Source organism: Oculina patagonica, chromosome 12 (assembly GCF_052425735.1).
Source record: "Oculina patagonica isolate OP01 chromosome 12, crgOcupat, whole genome shotgun sequence".
Lineage (NCBI taxonomy): Eukaryota > Metazoa > Cnidaria > Anthozoa > Scleractinia > Oculinidae > Oculina > Oculina patagonica.
This window is the reverse complement of record NC_135769.1, coordinates 24,638,046-24,650,435: the sequence shown is the minus strand read 5'-3', so window position 1 is coordinate 24,650,435 and position 12,390 is coordinate 24,638,046. Positions and strand designations below refer to the sequence as shown.

General features: G+C 41.7%; 2 protein-coding genes across 3 annotated transcripts in view; both read right to left on the bottom strand.

Moving 5' to 3' along the window:
* Positions 1–649: 649 nt before the first annotated feature.
* LOC144633953 (uncharacterized) overlaps positions 650–12,390 on the bottom strand; it is a 29,835-nt gene continuing 18,094 nt past the window's right edge. The window contains exons 2-4 of one of the 2 annotated variants that reach the window (XM_078492881.1): positions 5,338–5,694; positions 3,629–4,425; positions 650–2,893 (exon numbers count right to left, since the gene is read on the bottom strand). In XM_078492881.1, coding sequence (XP_078349007.1) covers positions 2,553–2,893; positions 3,629–4,425; positions 5,338–5,402 — 1,203 coding nt within the window. In that variant the 5' untranslated portion in view covers positions 5,403–5,694 and the 3' untranslated portion in view covers positions 650–2,552. The remainder of the gene's footprint in view (positions 2,894–3,628; positions 4,426–5,337; positions 5,695–12,390) is intronic. The other variant, XM_078492880.1, reaches the window with a different exon arrangement.
* On the bottom strand, positions 5,832–11,656 carry LOC144633952 (uncharacterized). Its single transcript, XM_078492878.1, has 2 exons — positions 8,438–11,656; positions 5,832–6,378 (listed from the first exon to the last, which is right to left on the bottom strand). Exons 1-2 carry the CDS (start codon positions 11,506–11,508, stop codon positions 6,369–6,371), a joined length of 3,081 nt encoding a protein of 1,026 aa, XP_078349004.1. The 5' UTR covers positions 11,509–11,656; the 3' UTR covers positions 5,832–6,368.

The following is a 12,390-nucleotide window of genomic DNA, read 5'->3' as shown; positions in this document are numbered from 1 at the left end:
ACTTTCAGAGCAGATGGCTTTACCGCCGAAGAAAAATGGTTTTTTTCTCGCTTTTTTACTTAAGTAAAAAAGCGAGTTTTTTACTTAAGTAAAAAACATCGAAATAAAAACAAACAGGAAATGTTTCATAAATTCTGGAAACATTACTTTTAATTAATTTATTCCACAAAATACAAAATAAACTGTCATTTCTTGAAAGGAGTTTTAACAAATAGAGATGGCAATATTACAACACTTGAGAAACAAAACAGACTGAAACTTATTTTGTATTTGTATTCTATAATTTTCTCAACATCTCCTCAAAAAGAAATGTTTCTAAGATAATGTGACTACTGCTTTCTGTTCACTCATTACCGTCGCTTTTCAAGCAATATGAAGCCATAATTCACTGCTGTTATTAAAAAATGTAAATAAGGATCGCGCATGTTCGAGCGTCAAATAAAAAAAACTGCATTAGCAGACTGACCATGAAAATAGTTGTACGCGTTTCTGATTTTCAGTTCATAGAATTTTTTTTATGCTTCAATTTACCCACAAACTCTCAAATTGTTAAACAGAATTAATTGTGTGCTGTGCTCCGTTCGTAAAGGCAATGCAAACAACGAGATGAAGAAAAAATGGCTATGTGAAAATTGACACATAGCCGGTTTATTAAACTCTGAATATCCAATATGTTGTGAACTCAAACTCAGTTCGTTACAAACATGTATTGCCGTCGAAGGTGAGGGCAATAAACCAATACATAGCAATATAACAACCATAATTACAAGAAAGAGGCAGGAATGGGGAGGAGGAGGGTTGGTGAAAAAGTTTGTGTGTCAACGAAATCAAAAACACGACATCCATTATACGACAACTCTAAATGCGACATTTAGTCGACGACGCCATCTTGAATTCAAAATTTAAAATCAGTACCCTCGCTTCCATGTTCCAGCCTCTCTCTGAAAATAATGGCTAAATCGCGCATAATATTTTATGTGCGGCAAATAAGGTATTATCACCTCTTTCACACAAAAATAAACATCACTTTAGCGTACATTAGCCCGTCTACTACTTATCTGAACTCTCTCGAAAAAACGATCGTGCTTAAATAATGAAGTCCTGTGGAGAAGAATTGAATTGAATTCCAGTTTTCATATGTTTAGTTGAAATTACGAACAGTTTTGTACTTTACAGCATATTTTTTTCCAAAGTTACTGCTACATATATATACGTCTGAGCGGAGCAGCATCACTCTTAAGAAATTACAGGAAAGAAACGTATTGCAACGTTCAGGACATCATAATCAAGCAAAGGGGAACATACTGATTTATTTTGATTTATGCCTAAGTATTACTCAGTAGTATTGCGATTAAATTGATTTAGGTGATAATACTTTTGTTATCGCATTCGTAGGCTGGCATGATTTTGTGCCGTTTTTCTACGATTTTGCATAATTTTTTGACAAGTGCTTTACCATTGGCCCAAACCAAACTTTGCATATTTTGAAAGTATCATCCTTCAACAGTTGAAATACCTTCATCTCAAGGACATTAGAGATATGACACATGGTCAAAATGACGATTCTTTTGACTGACCGACTTTCATGGCGCGGGAGAATAGTCTGGTTTTTTTTACCGTTGAATAATTAGATTTAACCAAAACTCTTGAAACTATGCTTCTTTTGACAAGGAAGAGTTGAAAATGTAAACTGTTGATTTTCAACCCAATTTGGACCCTCTGAATCGAGTCTAGACGTGAAATCGAGAATTTCTTTTTCTCAGAAAAATGAAAAATATTTGAAGAAAAAAAACAACATAATTTTTTTAGTTTTACTAAGGGCTACCTACATGCCTCTCCGGCTGATTTGTGTAGGAAGACGTTATTTCATTGCGGGAAAAACAGATCACAAACTCAAGGAATTCGGTTAAACAAACACTGAAAATGTTAAGCCCATTTGATTAGCTAATAAAGCACACAAGCACCATTACATCTCGGAACTTTGCTCCTCGAGTAAATATTTGTTTTAAAAATATGAAGTTTCCGCGGGATATTAATTACCAGACGAAAATCTTGAAGAGTAGCCTGCAAACAGGCTCCCGAGTGGGGTTTCCGCGAGCAAAGCGAGTGGGGTAACGCTTCGCAAGCGAAGCGAGCGGAAGAGCGGGGCCTGAGGGAGAGTACAGGGGCGCGCTCTTCCGCTCGCTTCGCTCACGTAATCCCACTCGCTTCGCTCGCAGGAACCCCACTTGGGAGCCTGTTCGCAGGCTACTTGAAGAGGGACTTCAAGGGGTAAAATGAGACCTGGATAAGGGAAAATTTTAACTGGGAAAATGAGATTTGGGTCACTGGGACTGGGAATCGCAAACAAATAAACAAAAAAACTGGGACTGGGATTTGGAAAATCGGGAACACAATAGGATGGGAAATGGGATTTTGGCAAAGTTTGGGTTGGGATTTAACACCCCCTTCAGGGCCCTCTCTGAAGGAAACAATTTACTGTTTAACTACAATCTAAAGCCAAAAAAGTGAATCTTTAGCAGGTGAAAGATCAATTGTTTTAAAACTAAAATTTACATCCACAAACGTGAACACAAAAGGGAAAGCAGCAAAATCCCCGTGGCAGAACTCGCTACCAAAGTTGCACCGCTCTTCGGCTTTTTCTTCTCTGGGACTTTACATTCACTCTCATCAGGGTTTATCTGACAAGCGATCATTTGTCCTTTCTCTTCACCAGTCAAGTACGCTCCTTGCATGTAGCCGTACCAGTCCTCACTCGTCGCCTCACCAGCAAAGTAGAGTCGCCCCAGGTTCTGTCCAAGCTTGTTAAAATCTTCAGATGTAAAGCCCACGACAGGGTCTGAGTATGAGCCTTGCGTGAACGGGTCTTCTGACCAGCGGTAATAGTAAATAGCTAAAAATATAGAACAGAAAATAAATCCGCAAAAGGTGTCAGTATTTCGTGAGATGAGGAATGACCGTGAGAAATGACATCGATACCTTGTTAAATTTATACCTTGTTTTAAGACGATGGTTCATGATGAATTTTCGACCGACATTTGATCGGTAAGGGATCACCGCGAGCCATTTGGAAGAAAATTAAAGATACAGCCGAGCCTTTTGAAAGCGATTGCCAAAATGTAAAGCCAATGTGGTCGCTTTCCGGATTTGTTCATCTTACGAGAAGTCAGGCCACAGGGGATCAAACTTTTGAGTCAAAGGCTTCATCTATGCAGAGATGAATCCGTTAAGTCAAAATCCCTTTATTTAAGCCAACAACTTATAATTAGAAAGAGGTGCAATTCACGATGGGTATTTTGGGGGTATTTTGGAAATGCCATCGCTTACGAGAGGTGGTTGCATCTTGAGGTGGTCGCACATGGAGAACAAACGTGAACCAACCTAGTTAAACTAGTAGAAACACAAAATCAGCCCATGACCTCAGTTGCTTGCCACGCAATGTTAACAATGTAGTGCAATCACAAAGAAATAGCCGTGTGTGACTACAAACCTGACACTAACTAATCATTCAACTGTTTGATAGCCACCATTAATGTTAACTAAATAACGCACTATTTCTACCTCGGAGGCCATAGCGTTTTGTGTTTGTGCGTCGCTCAATATTAAACTGTAAACAATCAATCTTTACCTGTTGCATCAGGAATGCCTTGTCCATAAATCTTTCGCAACAACTTCATGATCTCAGCCTTCGTTTCATTGTATGGTTGCCTTTCAATCCTTTTTCCTTCATCCTCTGTTACGGTCGCCAATAAAATGTTGCTACCATTTGGCAAAATCCCTGGTCTCTCCAAGTCCAGGAACACAGGAAAACGACCGCGCTCTTCGGATGCGTGCAGGATGTATTCGTGATTGTCCCAAAATTTGCTGGGAAATTTTAGATAGATCCGCGTGTACACCGACATCGGGTCTTTAAAGATGACTTCTTTCTTCCATTCGGGAAGGGCTGGGCTGAAAGTGACCAGGTCGCTGGCCAGCACTCCATTACTGAATGTACACAGAGCATAATCTGCGGCAAAGTTTTCTCCATGGGATGTGGAAACTTCAACCGAGGTGGTAGAATACTTGATTTCCGTCACAGTTTTGTTTAATAAAATTCGGTTGGTCAAGGGTTTGTAGAGATCTTCAAACATGGACCAAAGCCCGCGCTGGTCTGAAACAAAGAGCTCCTCTCCAGCCTCGAAGAGACTGTAAAAAGATATCAGTTCTGGGCGCTTTGCGAACTCAAAGTCAATGTTAAAGTACTCGACCACTTTTTCGATGGGTCGTTTAGCTTTCCACCCCATTAACTGTAGACCAACACGTGCTGGAATGTCAGGTAACTTCTTTTCCTTTCTTGCTTCAATGTATTCTTCAACGCGTCCTTCCACTTTGTCATAATACTCCTTAGACACTGAAAAATCAGTGATGTCATTGCCCTCGTCGTCCCTGTGAAAATGCATGTATAAATGCAGTTATGTAGTATTTCTATTTGATAACTATCTATCACTGCAATGCCTTTACGACAGGGGCCAACTTGCAGAGATGACTTGTAGCGAAAATGAACCTGTTTTGCTAATTCTGTAAATGATTAATGTAAACGCAGAATTAGCCCATTCTCACGAAAGACCAAATATTTATTCTTTACTGCGTTAGTCACTCTCTATTCCTTTGCACACTTTGAACTGTTCCAAACAAAAGCTGGACTTAAAGCAGCCTCTTCCAGGTGTTTAATAAATTGGGGAGCAAATCAAAGAACTGAGATTGGAAAAATGGCGAGAGCTTTGTCGACTTTTTCACTCGTCGTTCACTCCGCTCTACAACCACAGAGCCCCCGCCTCACGTTATGACCACTCGGTCAAAATGAAGGGGGGGGGGGGGGCCAAAATTATAAGGATTTGTGTGAAACGTAATAGGTAAAATTGAGATCGTAAGAAAATATAAATACACAGCCAGTAAATTTTACATTTCACATCATATTATGTGGTGTTTCTCGACTGTTCTATAAAGCATTTAAACTGCATTTTATAATCGTATTGTAATTTAAGTTTACTCCGACCTAAAATATTACAAAGAAGGACACTTGCTACGCTCGACACATTCCACTGTTCGACAAAAGAAAGCCCAAAAAAATCATGTAAAATGAAGACCCTGCCTAGCCTATAGCCATTCTGGGCCAGAGGGAGTCTGGGCTTTATCGTGAGTGGTGACGTCACCGACCAAGAGAGAAAAAACGCCTGGGAAGGGGAGGGGGGAAGTAAACCAGCTCTGACCTAGTTCTAAGAGTCTTAATTTTCCACCTATTGGGCGGGAACGAAGTAAGGGCAGCTCAACGGAAGTAGTATTTTAATACTGTCCTACCTTATTATAAAGTCGGAATAATTTGAACGAACACCATTCATGTTTTTCGCATCTCTTAGTTTCATAATCGGCTCCGTTTCTTCGTCGTCCGCAAATTGAATCCAGTTTGCTCCTGCTTCGATGTTCAAACCTGCAAATGGCACAGAATGTATTCTGCCTCCAGTGTAGTTCTTCCCTTCAAGGATCAGAAAGTCGGTGATGCCTTTGTCCAGCAGTGTTTTTGCTGCTGTGATTCCCGAGAGTCCAGCGCCGAGGATCAGGACTTAAGTTTTGTTGACTTTTAGAGGTGAAGATAAAGATCTTTCCACCATGAACAGCAAACTCACCACCAAAATCACACTTCTCGCAATTTGCATTCTGTGAATGACAAAACAAAAACTACCTAGAGCGATTGCTCAAATTTGTATGAGGGATGGAGCCAACTGTCCGAGTTAAAAGCCTCCTCCCTCCCTCCCCCCCCCCCTTACATCTGCCAATGTAATAGAAGCGTGACAAGAAAAACAAAACCAGAGTGGAAGTGCAGACTTGTTGCCAGTCGCTTCAGGCGGTTTTGACTAGAACGCACTTTAAGAACGAATAAGTAGTGAAAATGAACGATTTATTCCATAAAAACGTAAAACGCAACGTGTTCCACAATATTCATCTGCTCTTCGTCGAGCACACGTTTTCAACAACCTATCATAAACTCATAACTAGGACTTAGTCCCCACGCGGTAAATACAAAATGCGCCTTGCACAAAATTAACATAACATTTCAGTTCGGAACATCCTCCCGCCCGATGCAGGGAGTGCATCAATACATGTAACTGTCAGCAAAGTTCAATAGATTCAACTAAAATGTTTAACAAGGTCTCATAAAGTTCAATTAAGTTCAGCAGCCAAGTCAGCATCACAGGTTTCAAACAGGTGTAACCGCTGCACTGGACGACGGGTAAGACTTCCAGATGAGGTACGCAGGGTAACGGACCGGATAAGACCATCGCGGCCTGTGTGGGTGTCTTCCACTCGTGCACGTGACCACTGACCCCGAGCTACACGATCCTCACTCACTAGGACCAAGTCACCTTTGCGGATTTCACGACCAATCTTATACCACTTCTTGAGAGGTGTGAGGGATTTCAGATAATCGGCATGCCAACGCTTCCAAAATCCATTTACAAGCTTCCGATGATACTGAAAACGTTTTGTGAGGGCTCTTGACGTCTGTTCTGAAACATGAGTGTCTTTAGTCGGACACGCTTGAAGATTTCTGCCAATCAGAACTTGTGCAGGGGTAATTACACTGTAGTCATCAGGGTCTGCACCAAGGTAAGTAAGAGGACGACTGTTCAGCTGTGCTTCAATTTCAGTTAAAATAGTAGTTAACTGCTCAGCATCTAACATTGCTTTGGCAAATAGTTTCTTCAGTGGTGTTTTGACACTCTTTACAAGCCTCTCATAAAACCCACCCCACCATGGGGCTTTTTCCACAATGAACTTCCATTGAATCTTCTTTTCAGACAAAGCAGTTTGGGTCTGGTCTGATTCTAATACTCTCCAACATCGCTGTAGCTCCTTGTTAGCAGCCTTGAAAGTTTTTGCATTATCTGACCAAATAATGCTGCACATTCCTCTTCTATGAATCATGCGGCTCAGAGCAAGGAGAAATCGCTCAGTTGTCATATCAGATACCAACTCCAAGTGTACTGCACGGGTAACTGCACATGTAAATAAACAGATATAGACCTTTTCGCCACTGTCTTTCAAATACAAAGGACCAGCAAAGTCTAAACCCACGATAGTGAACGGTGGTGCAGGCTGAATTCTGTCTTCGGGAAGTGGTGCCATCCGCTGACCAAAGGGCTTTGTTTGGTAGTGGCGACAAATAACACAGTTCCTTAGTGTCTGACGGACAGTCGATCGTCCCTTGATCAACCAAAATCTCTGCCGCAAAACTGACAAAGTGTGTTCAACTCCAGCATGGAGTTCACAGCGGTGAAAATCATCAATCAACAACCAAACAACAGGATGATTAGAAGGCAAGATAATAGGATGTTTCTCCTCTTCTGGTAACAGTGACTTATGAATTCTTCCTCCAACACGAAGAAAACGACTAGTCGGGCACATAAATGGGTTTAAATTGGCCAGGTTGCTGTCCTTCACTGGACCATGCTGTTTACTTGACGCAATTTCTTCAGGAAAACTTTCTTCTTGTACATGAGATATCAACCATTCTTCTGCATTTTGTATCTCTAAACCAGTTAAAGGGCTGTCAATTCTTTCCTCTTCTTTCACTCTTGAGTTGCTAACGAATCTTCTGATCCAAGCAACAGTTCTTAGCAAGCGACTATACTTGCTGAACCTTGTGAAATCAATAAATGGCTCTTTGGGTTGCACAACACAACTGACACTAGCTTTACTCTTCCTCTCTGGGTCAACAATTTTACTGGAAGGTTTTGACCTTAAATCCTCGGGCCAATCTTTTTCAGACTCTTGCAACCAAGAGGGTCCTTTCCACCACAATTGACTCTCTCTTAACTGACTTGCAGGTAAACCTCGGGTAGGTAGATCAGCTGGGTTCTGCGGTCCTGGACAATACCTCCAAACACTGGGATCCAACAACGACTGAATTTCAATAACGCGATTAGCAACAAATGGTTTCCACTGCGAGGCTGCTCCTCTGATCCAGTGTAACGTTGAAGAATTGTCTGTCCAACAAACAATGCGGCTAATGGGACAATCGATTGCACCTTTGACATAGGTACAAAGTCTAGCAGTAATAACAGCAGCCATCAACTCTAAGCGGGGAAGGGTAATCTTTCTTACAGGAGCCACTCGGGTCTTGGACATTACAAGACTGGTAGATACCTTTCCATCTTCACCAACAACTCTCAGATAAACTGCAGAGGCATAAGCAACTTCTGACGCATCACCAAATGCGTGCAGCTCCACTTTAGGGTTCTGACTTAATGGCAAATCAGTGTAACATCTCGGAATTTGAAGGTGTTCAAGTTCAGAAAGCTCTAGAACCCACTGATTCCATTTCAATGAGACTTCCATGGGAATTTCCTCATCCCATCCAATACCCTTGGTCCACAAGCTTTGAAGAATTAATTTTGACCTCACTAAAAAGGGTGCGATTAAACCAATCGGATCAAATATCTTTGCTGCTAAGGACGCCACCATTCTTTTAGTGTACGCTGTCTTTGATCTTGACTTAACAATGTCCAAATCAATTGCAAAGACAAGGCTGTCAGTGCGCGTATTCCACTTTAATCCTAATGCTTTCGTGATTGGATGTGTTTCTGCTAGACCACTTTCTAGGCTGACAAGACTACCTGCTGCTCTGTCTCTCTCTGGTATGGCCTCCATAAGCTCAGATGAATTGCTTGACCATTTTGTCAAATTAAAAGCAGCTTTCTGCATAAGCTCAGTAGCACTTTGCTGTAATTTCAGTGTTTCCTGAACATTGTCTCTCCCTGAAGCAAAGTCATCAACATAAGTGTTCCTCAAGATTTCACTCGATGCAACAGGGAATGTTTCTTTACAACTTTTCACATGCTCTTGAATAGTGCCAATGGCAAGAAACGGACTGGAAACAACTCCAAATGTGACCCTGGTCATTCTGTAAATCTTAGGCGTGGCCTGGGGGTCCAAATCTCTCCACAGATACCGGTGCGAATCTCTGTCTTCTTCTCTTAACCGAATCTGCAAGAACATCTTTTCTATGTCACCCATGATACCAACAACATTCTTTCGAAAACGGAGAAGAATTCCGACCAAATCCGGTTGTAATGCTGGGCCTGGCTCTAAGCAGCTGTTCAGAGAGACACCATTACTATCTTTCGCTGATGCATCAAACACGACTCTTGTCTTGGTTGTCTGCTTGTCTTCCCTGATGATCGCGTGATGAGGGAGATAGAACACAGGACGCCCATCTGTCGGTGTAATTTCATCACAAGGTACTTCTTCAGCAACACCATTCTCAACATACTTGTTAATCGCTTCTCTGTATGAAGCAGCTTTCATTGGCTCATGAAGTAGCTTCGTTTCTAGATTGTACAACCTTCTTTCCGCTTGCCGGTAATTATCTTTCAATGAAACACGATCTTCCTTCCATGGTAAGGATACTTCATAGCGACCATCGTTGTACGTTAGTGTCTCTTTAAACTTCTTCAAAACCACATCTTCAGCATGAGTAGTAGAAATTGAACTTTCAGCAGGTCTAACACCAATGGACTCCAAATCCCAGAACTTTTGAAGTGTTTCATTCAATTGTTCTTCAACACTAATTTGAACATTCATAGACACAGTGCATTCTTGGTCAAGACCACCTGTTGGTCCACAGAAGACCCAACCCAAAGTTGTGCGAACTGCAACTGGCTCACTGGAACCCCCTCTTACAATGTCTCTTGTCACAAAGGAATAATAGAAATCCAAGCCAATAAGCACATCAATCTCCTGTTCCTCTCTAGGGAATTCTTCAGGAAATACTATGTTTCGAAGGTGAGACCATCTTGATGGATGAATATCCACAGCTTCAGCTGGCCGGCATATTACTGGTGCAGTAAGTGCCTCAATACATTGAGGCTGTCCTGATTTGTCAATAGGTGCCACAGTTAACGCAATTCTCTTCCGCAAAGTGCTCTTGGTGGCCTCTCCACCAAATCCAGAAACAGCAATTTTAACACTCTTTCCATCAAGACCAAGCTCATCAATTACACTCTGCCGAACAAATGATGTCTGAGAACCAGGATCAAAGAAACATCTCACAACTTTTGAACAACCATTTGATCCACACAAAATAGCTGGCACGGTCTGCAGAATCACCTTTCCACCTGAGCTCACTGCAACAGAATTTGCCACAACTGGGGACGACACAGCAGGACCTGACGACGAGGGTGGTAATTCAGGGGGTGATTCCACTTTGACTTCTTCCAAGGGAGGACGAGCTGAATCCTGATGCAGGAGACTGTGATGTCTGCCTTGGCAATGCTTGCATGGAGGTTTCTGGCACACTTCAGCTCTATGACCAGATTCAAGACATCGAAAACACAGGCCTTTAGACGTTGCTCTTCTGAATCTTTCTTTCACAGGCAATGACAGAAAAGTGACACATGACTTCAAACCATGGTTTTTGTAGCAAATGACACACTTGCTCTCTTGCGTTGCCGCACACAATGCAAAGGTGGATGATTTTTGTGACCGGTAAAACTTGAAACGACCTTCACGATTTCCAGGATTTTCCTTTGACGAAGCTTTCGAATCAAGAGAAGGAGGCTGTGAAGACTCTTTAGCTCTAATCAATTGTTCCAAGAAAGCAAACAGTGTTTTCACTTCCACACAGTCCTGTTTAGCTTTCTCCTCATCAAGCTCTAATTCCCATTTTTCCACAACTTCTTTTGGCAGCTTGTCGACTATTAAAGGCACAAGAACTGGAGCCAAAATTTCAGAATTAAACTTTTCACCCATGGACTCAACAGAGCGAACGTGACCTATCACTTCATCATAGAATTTACGCAGGGAGGTTGCATCATCAGAGGTCAAACGTGGCAAATGAATCAAGGATCTTACATGTGCATCAAGTATTAACCTTGCATGCCCGAATCTTTCTTTCAGGATTTCCAAAACTGGCTTGTAATTCGCTTGTACCACTGCAAAACCTTTCACCGCTTCAGCAGCCGAACCCTTTAGCGATCTCATCAAATACTCTAATTTTTGGACATCTGCCAACGACGGATTGTCAACTACCGAAACTTTTATCGACTGAAAATAGGGTTGCCAGTTCAAAACATTTCCGTCAAAGGTTGGTAGATTGATCTTGGGTAGCTTAACTTGTACTTGAGAGGACGACTGGGATGCGGGTGGATTGCTTTCTAACAATTGCACTTCGGGAACATGTTTACTCGCCAAATAACTTGTCATTTTCGCCATGCTTTCAATTACACGCGCTTCGTAGTCATTATGACTCGCACATTCCGTATCGATCTCTTCATCCTCTAACATTGTGCACATTGTGGCTTGCACTTCCTGCAAGTCATTCCACTTACTAGCGACGTTATCTTTCAACACTTGAACTCGTGCATTATTATCTTGTTGTGACAAGGCTTCGTCGATTAACTTCAACGTGTCTGTGACAGATTTTCTCAGGAATTTTCTCTTTTTCTTGATAGCTTCTAATTCTTTCGACATTTTGAAACACCATAAATTTCACTGACCTCAAATAATCGCAACAACACAGTTTCTGCACATTCACAGAAGTTCCACTCGATCAAGGGACTATCAAGAAGCTGATGCAATGCACGTGTTTTGGCGCCAAATCGCCGATATGCGAAAACCAACTTCTTCGCAGCAACAAACGAATCCAACACTCCTTTTGCTCGACCAATCGTCGATACTGTTTCTCCAAATCCAATCTCCAACTCGAAGGACCATGAAATTGAACGATTTATTCCATAAAAACGTAAAACGCAACGTGTTCCACAATATTCATCTGCTCTTCGTCGAGCACACGTTTTCAACAACCTATCATAAACTCATAACTAGGACTTAGTCCCCACGCGGTAAATACAAAATGCGCCTTGCACAAAATTAACATAACATTTCAGTTCGGAACAAGTAGGGACTGGAAACGAGTCTGGTGGAAGTGATAAATGCGTACCTCGACGTTAATTGATAAAGCTTAAAGTTGTTTTGGTAGGACTGATGCATCTTATATCAGAAAAATAGCATTGACGAATGATGTCGTGAGAACGACACTTTGCATATTGGGCGGTTATTTTGGGTTCACTGATTCGCTTTCAACTCTTCGTTAGGGGTCAAGATTGCGCAGGATGGCAAAACAAAACCGATGTCAGTAATATTGTTTTTTTTTTGTTTGCCAAACAGAAGGGTGCCGCGAAATACATGCAGAAGAATCCCGATATTTCAAACCTCCAATGGAAACGAAAATTGGTTCGAGCATTAGGAGTAAAACTGCAGTAGCAAATTCAACGGAAAAGCGGAAGGACTTTTGAGAGTTTCGAAAAATCGAGGTTGTGAGAAAAAGGGCTCCCCTTGCCTTAAACTAATTGT

Bases quoted from the DNA above. Each gene is read 5' to 3' on its own strand.
- LOC144633952 (XM_078492878.1), bottom strand. From the start codon at position 11,508: ATGTCGAAAGAATTAGAAGCTATCAAGAAAAAGAGAAAATTCCTGAGA.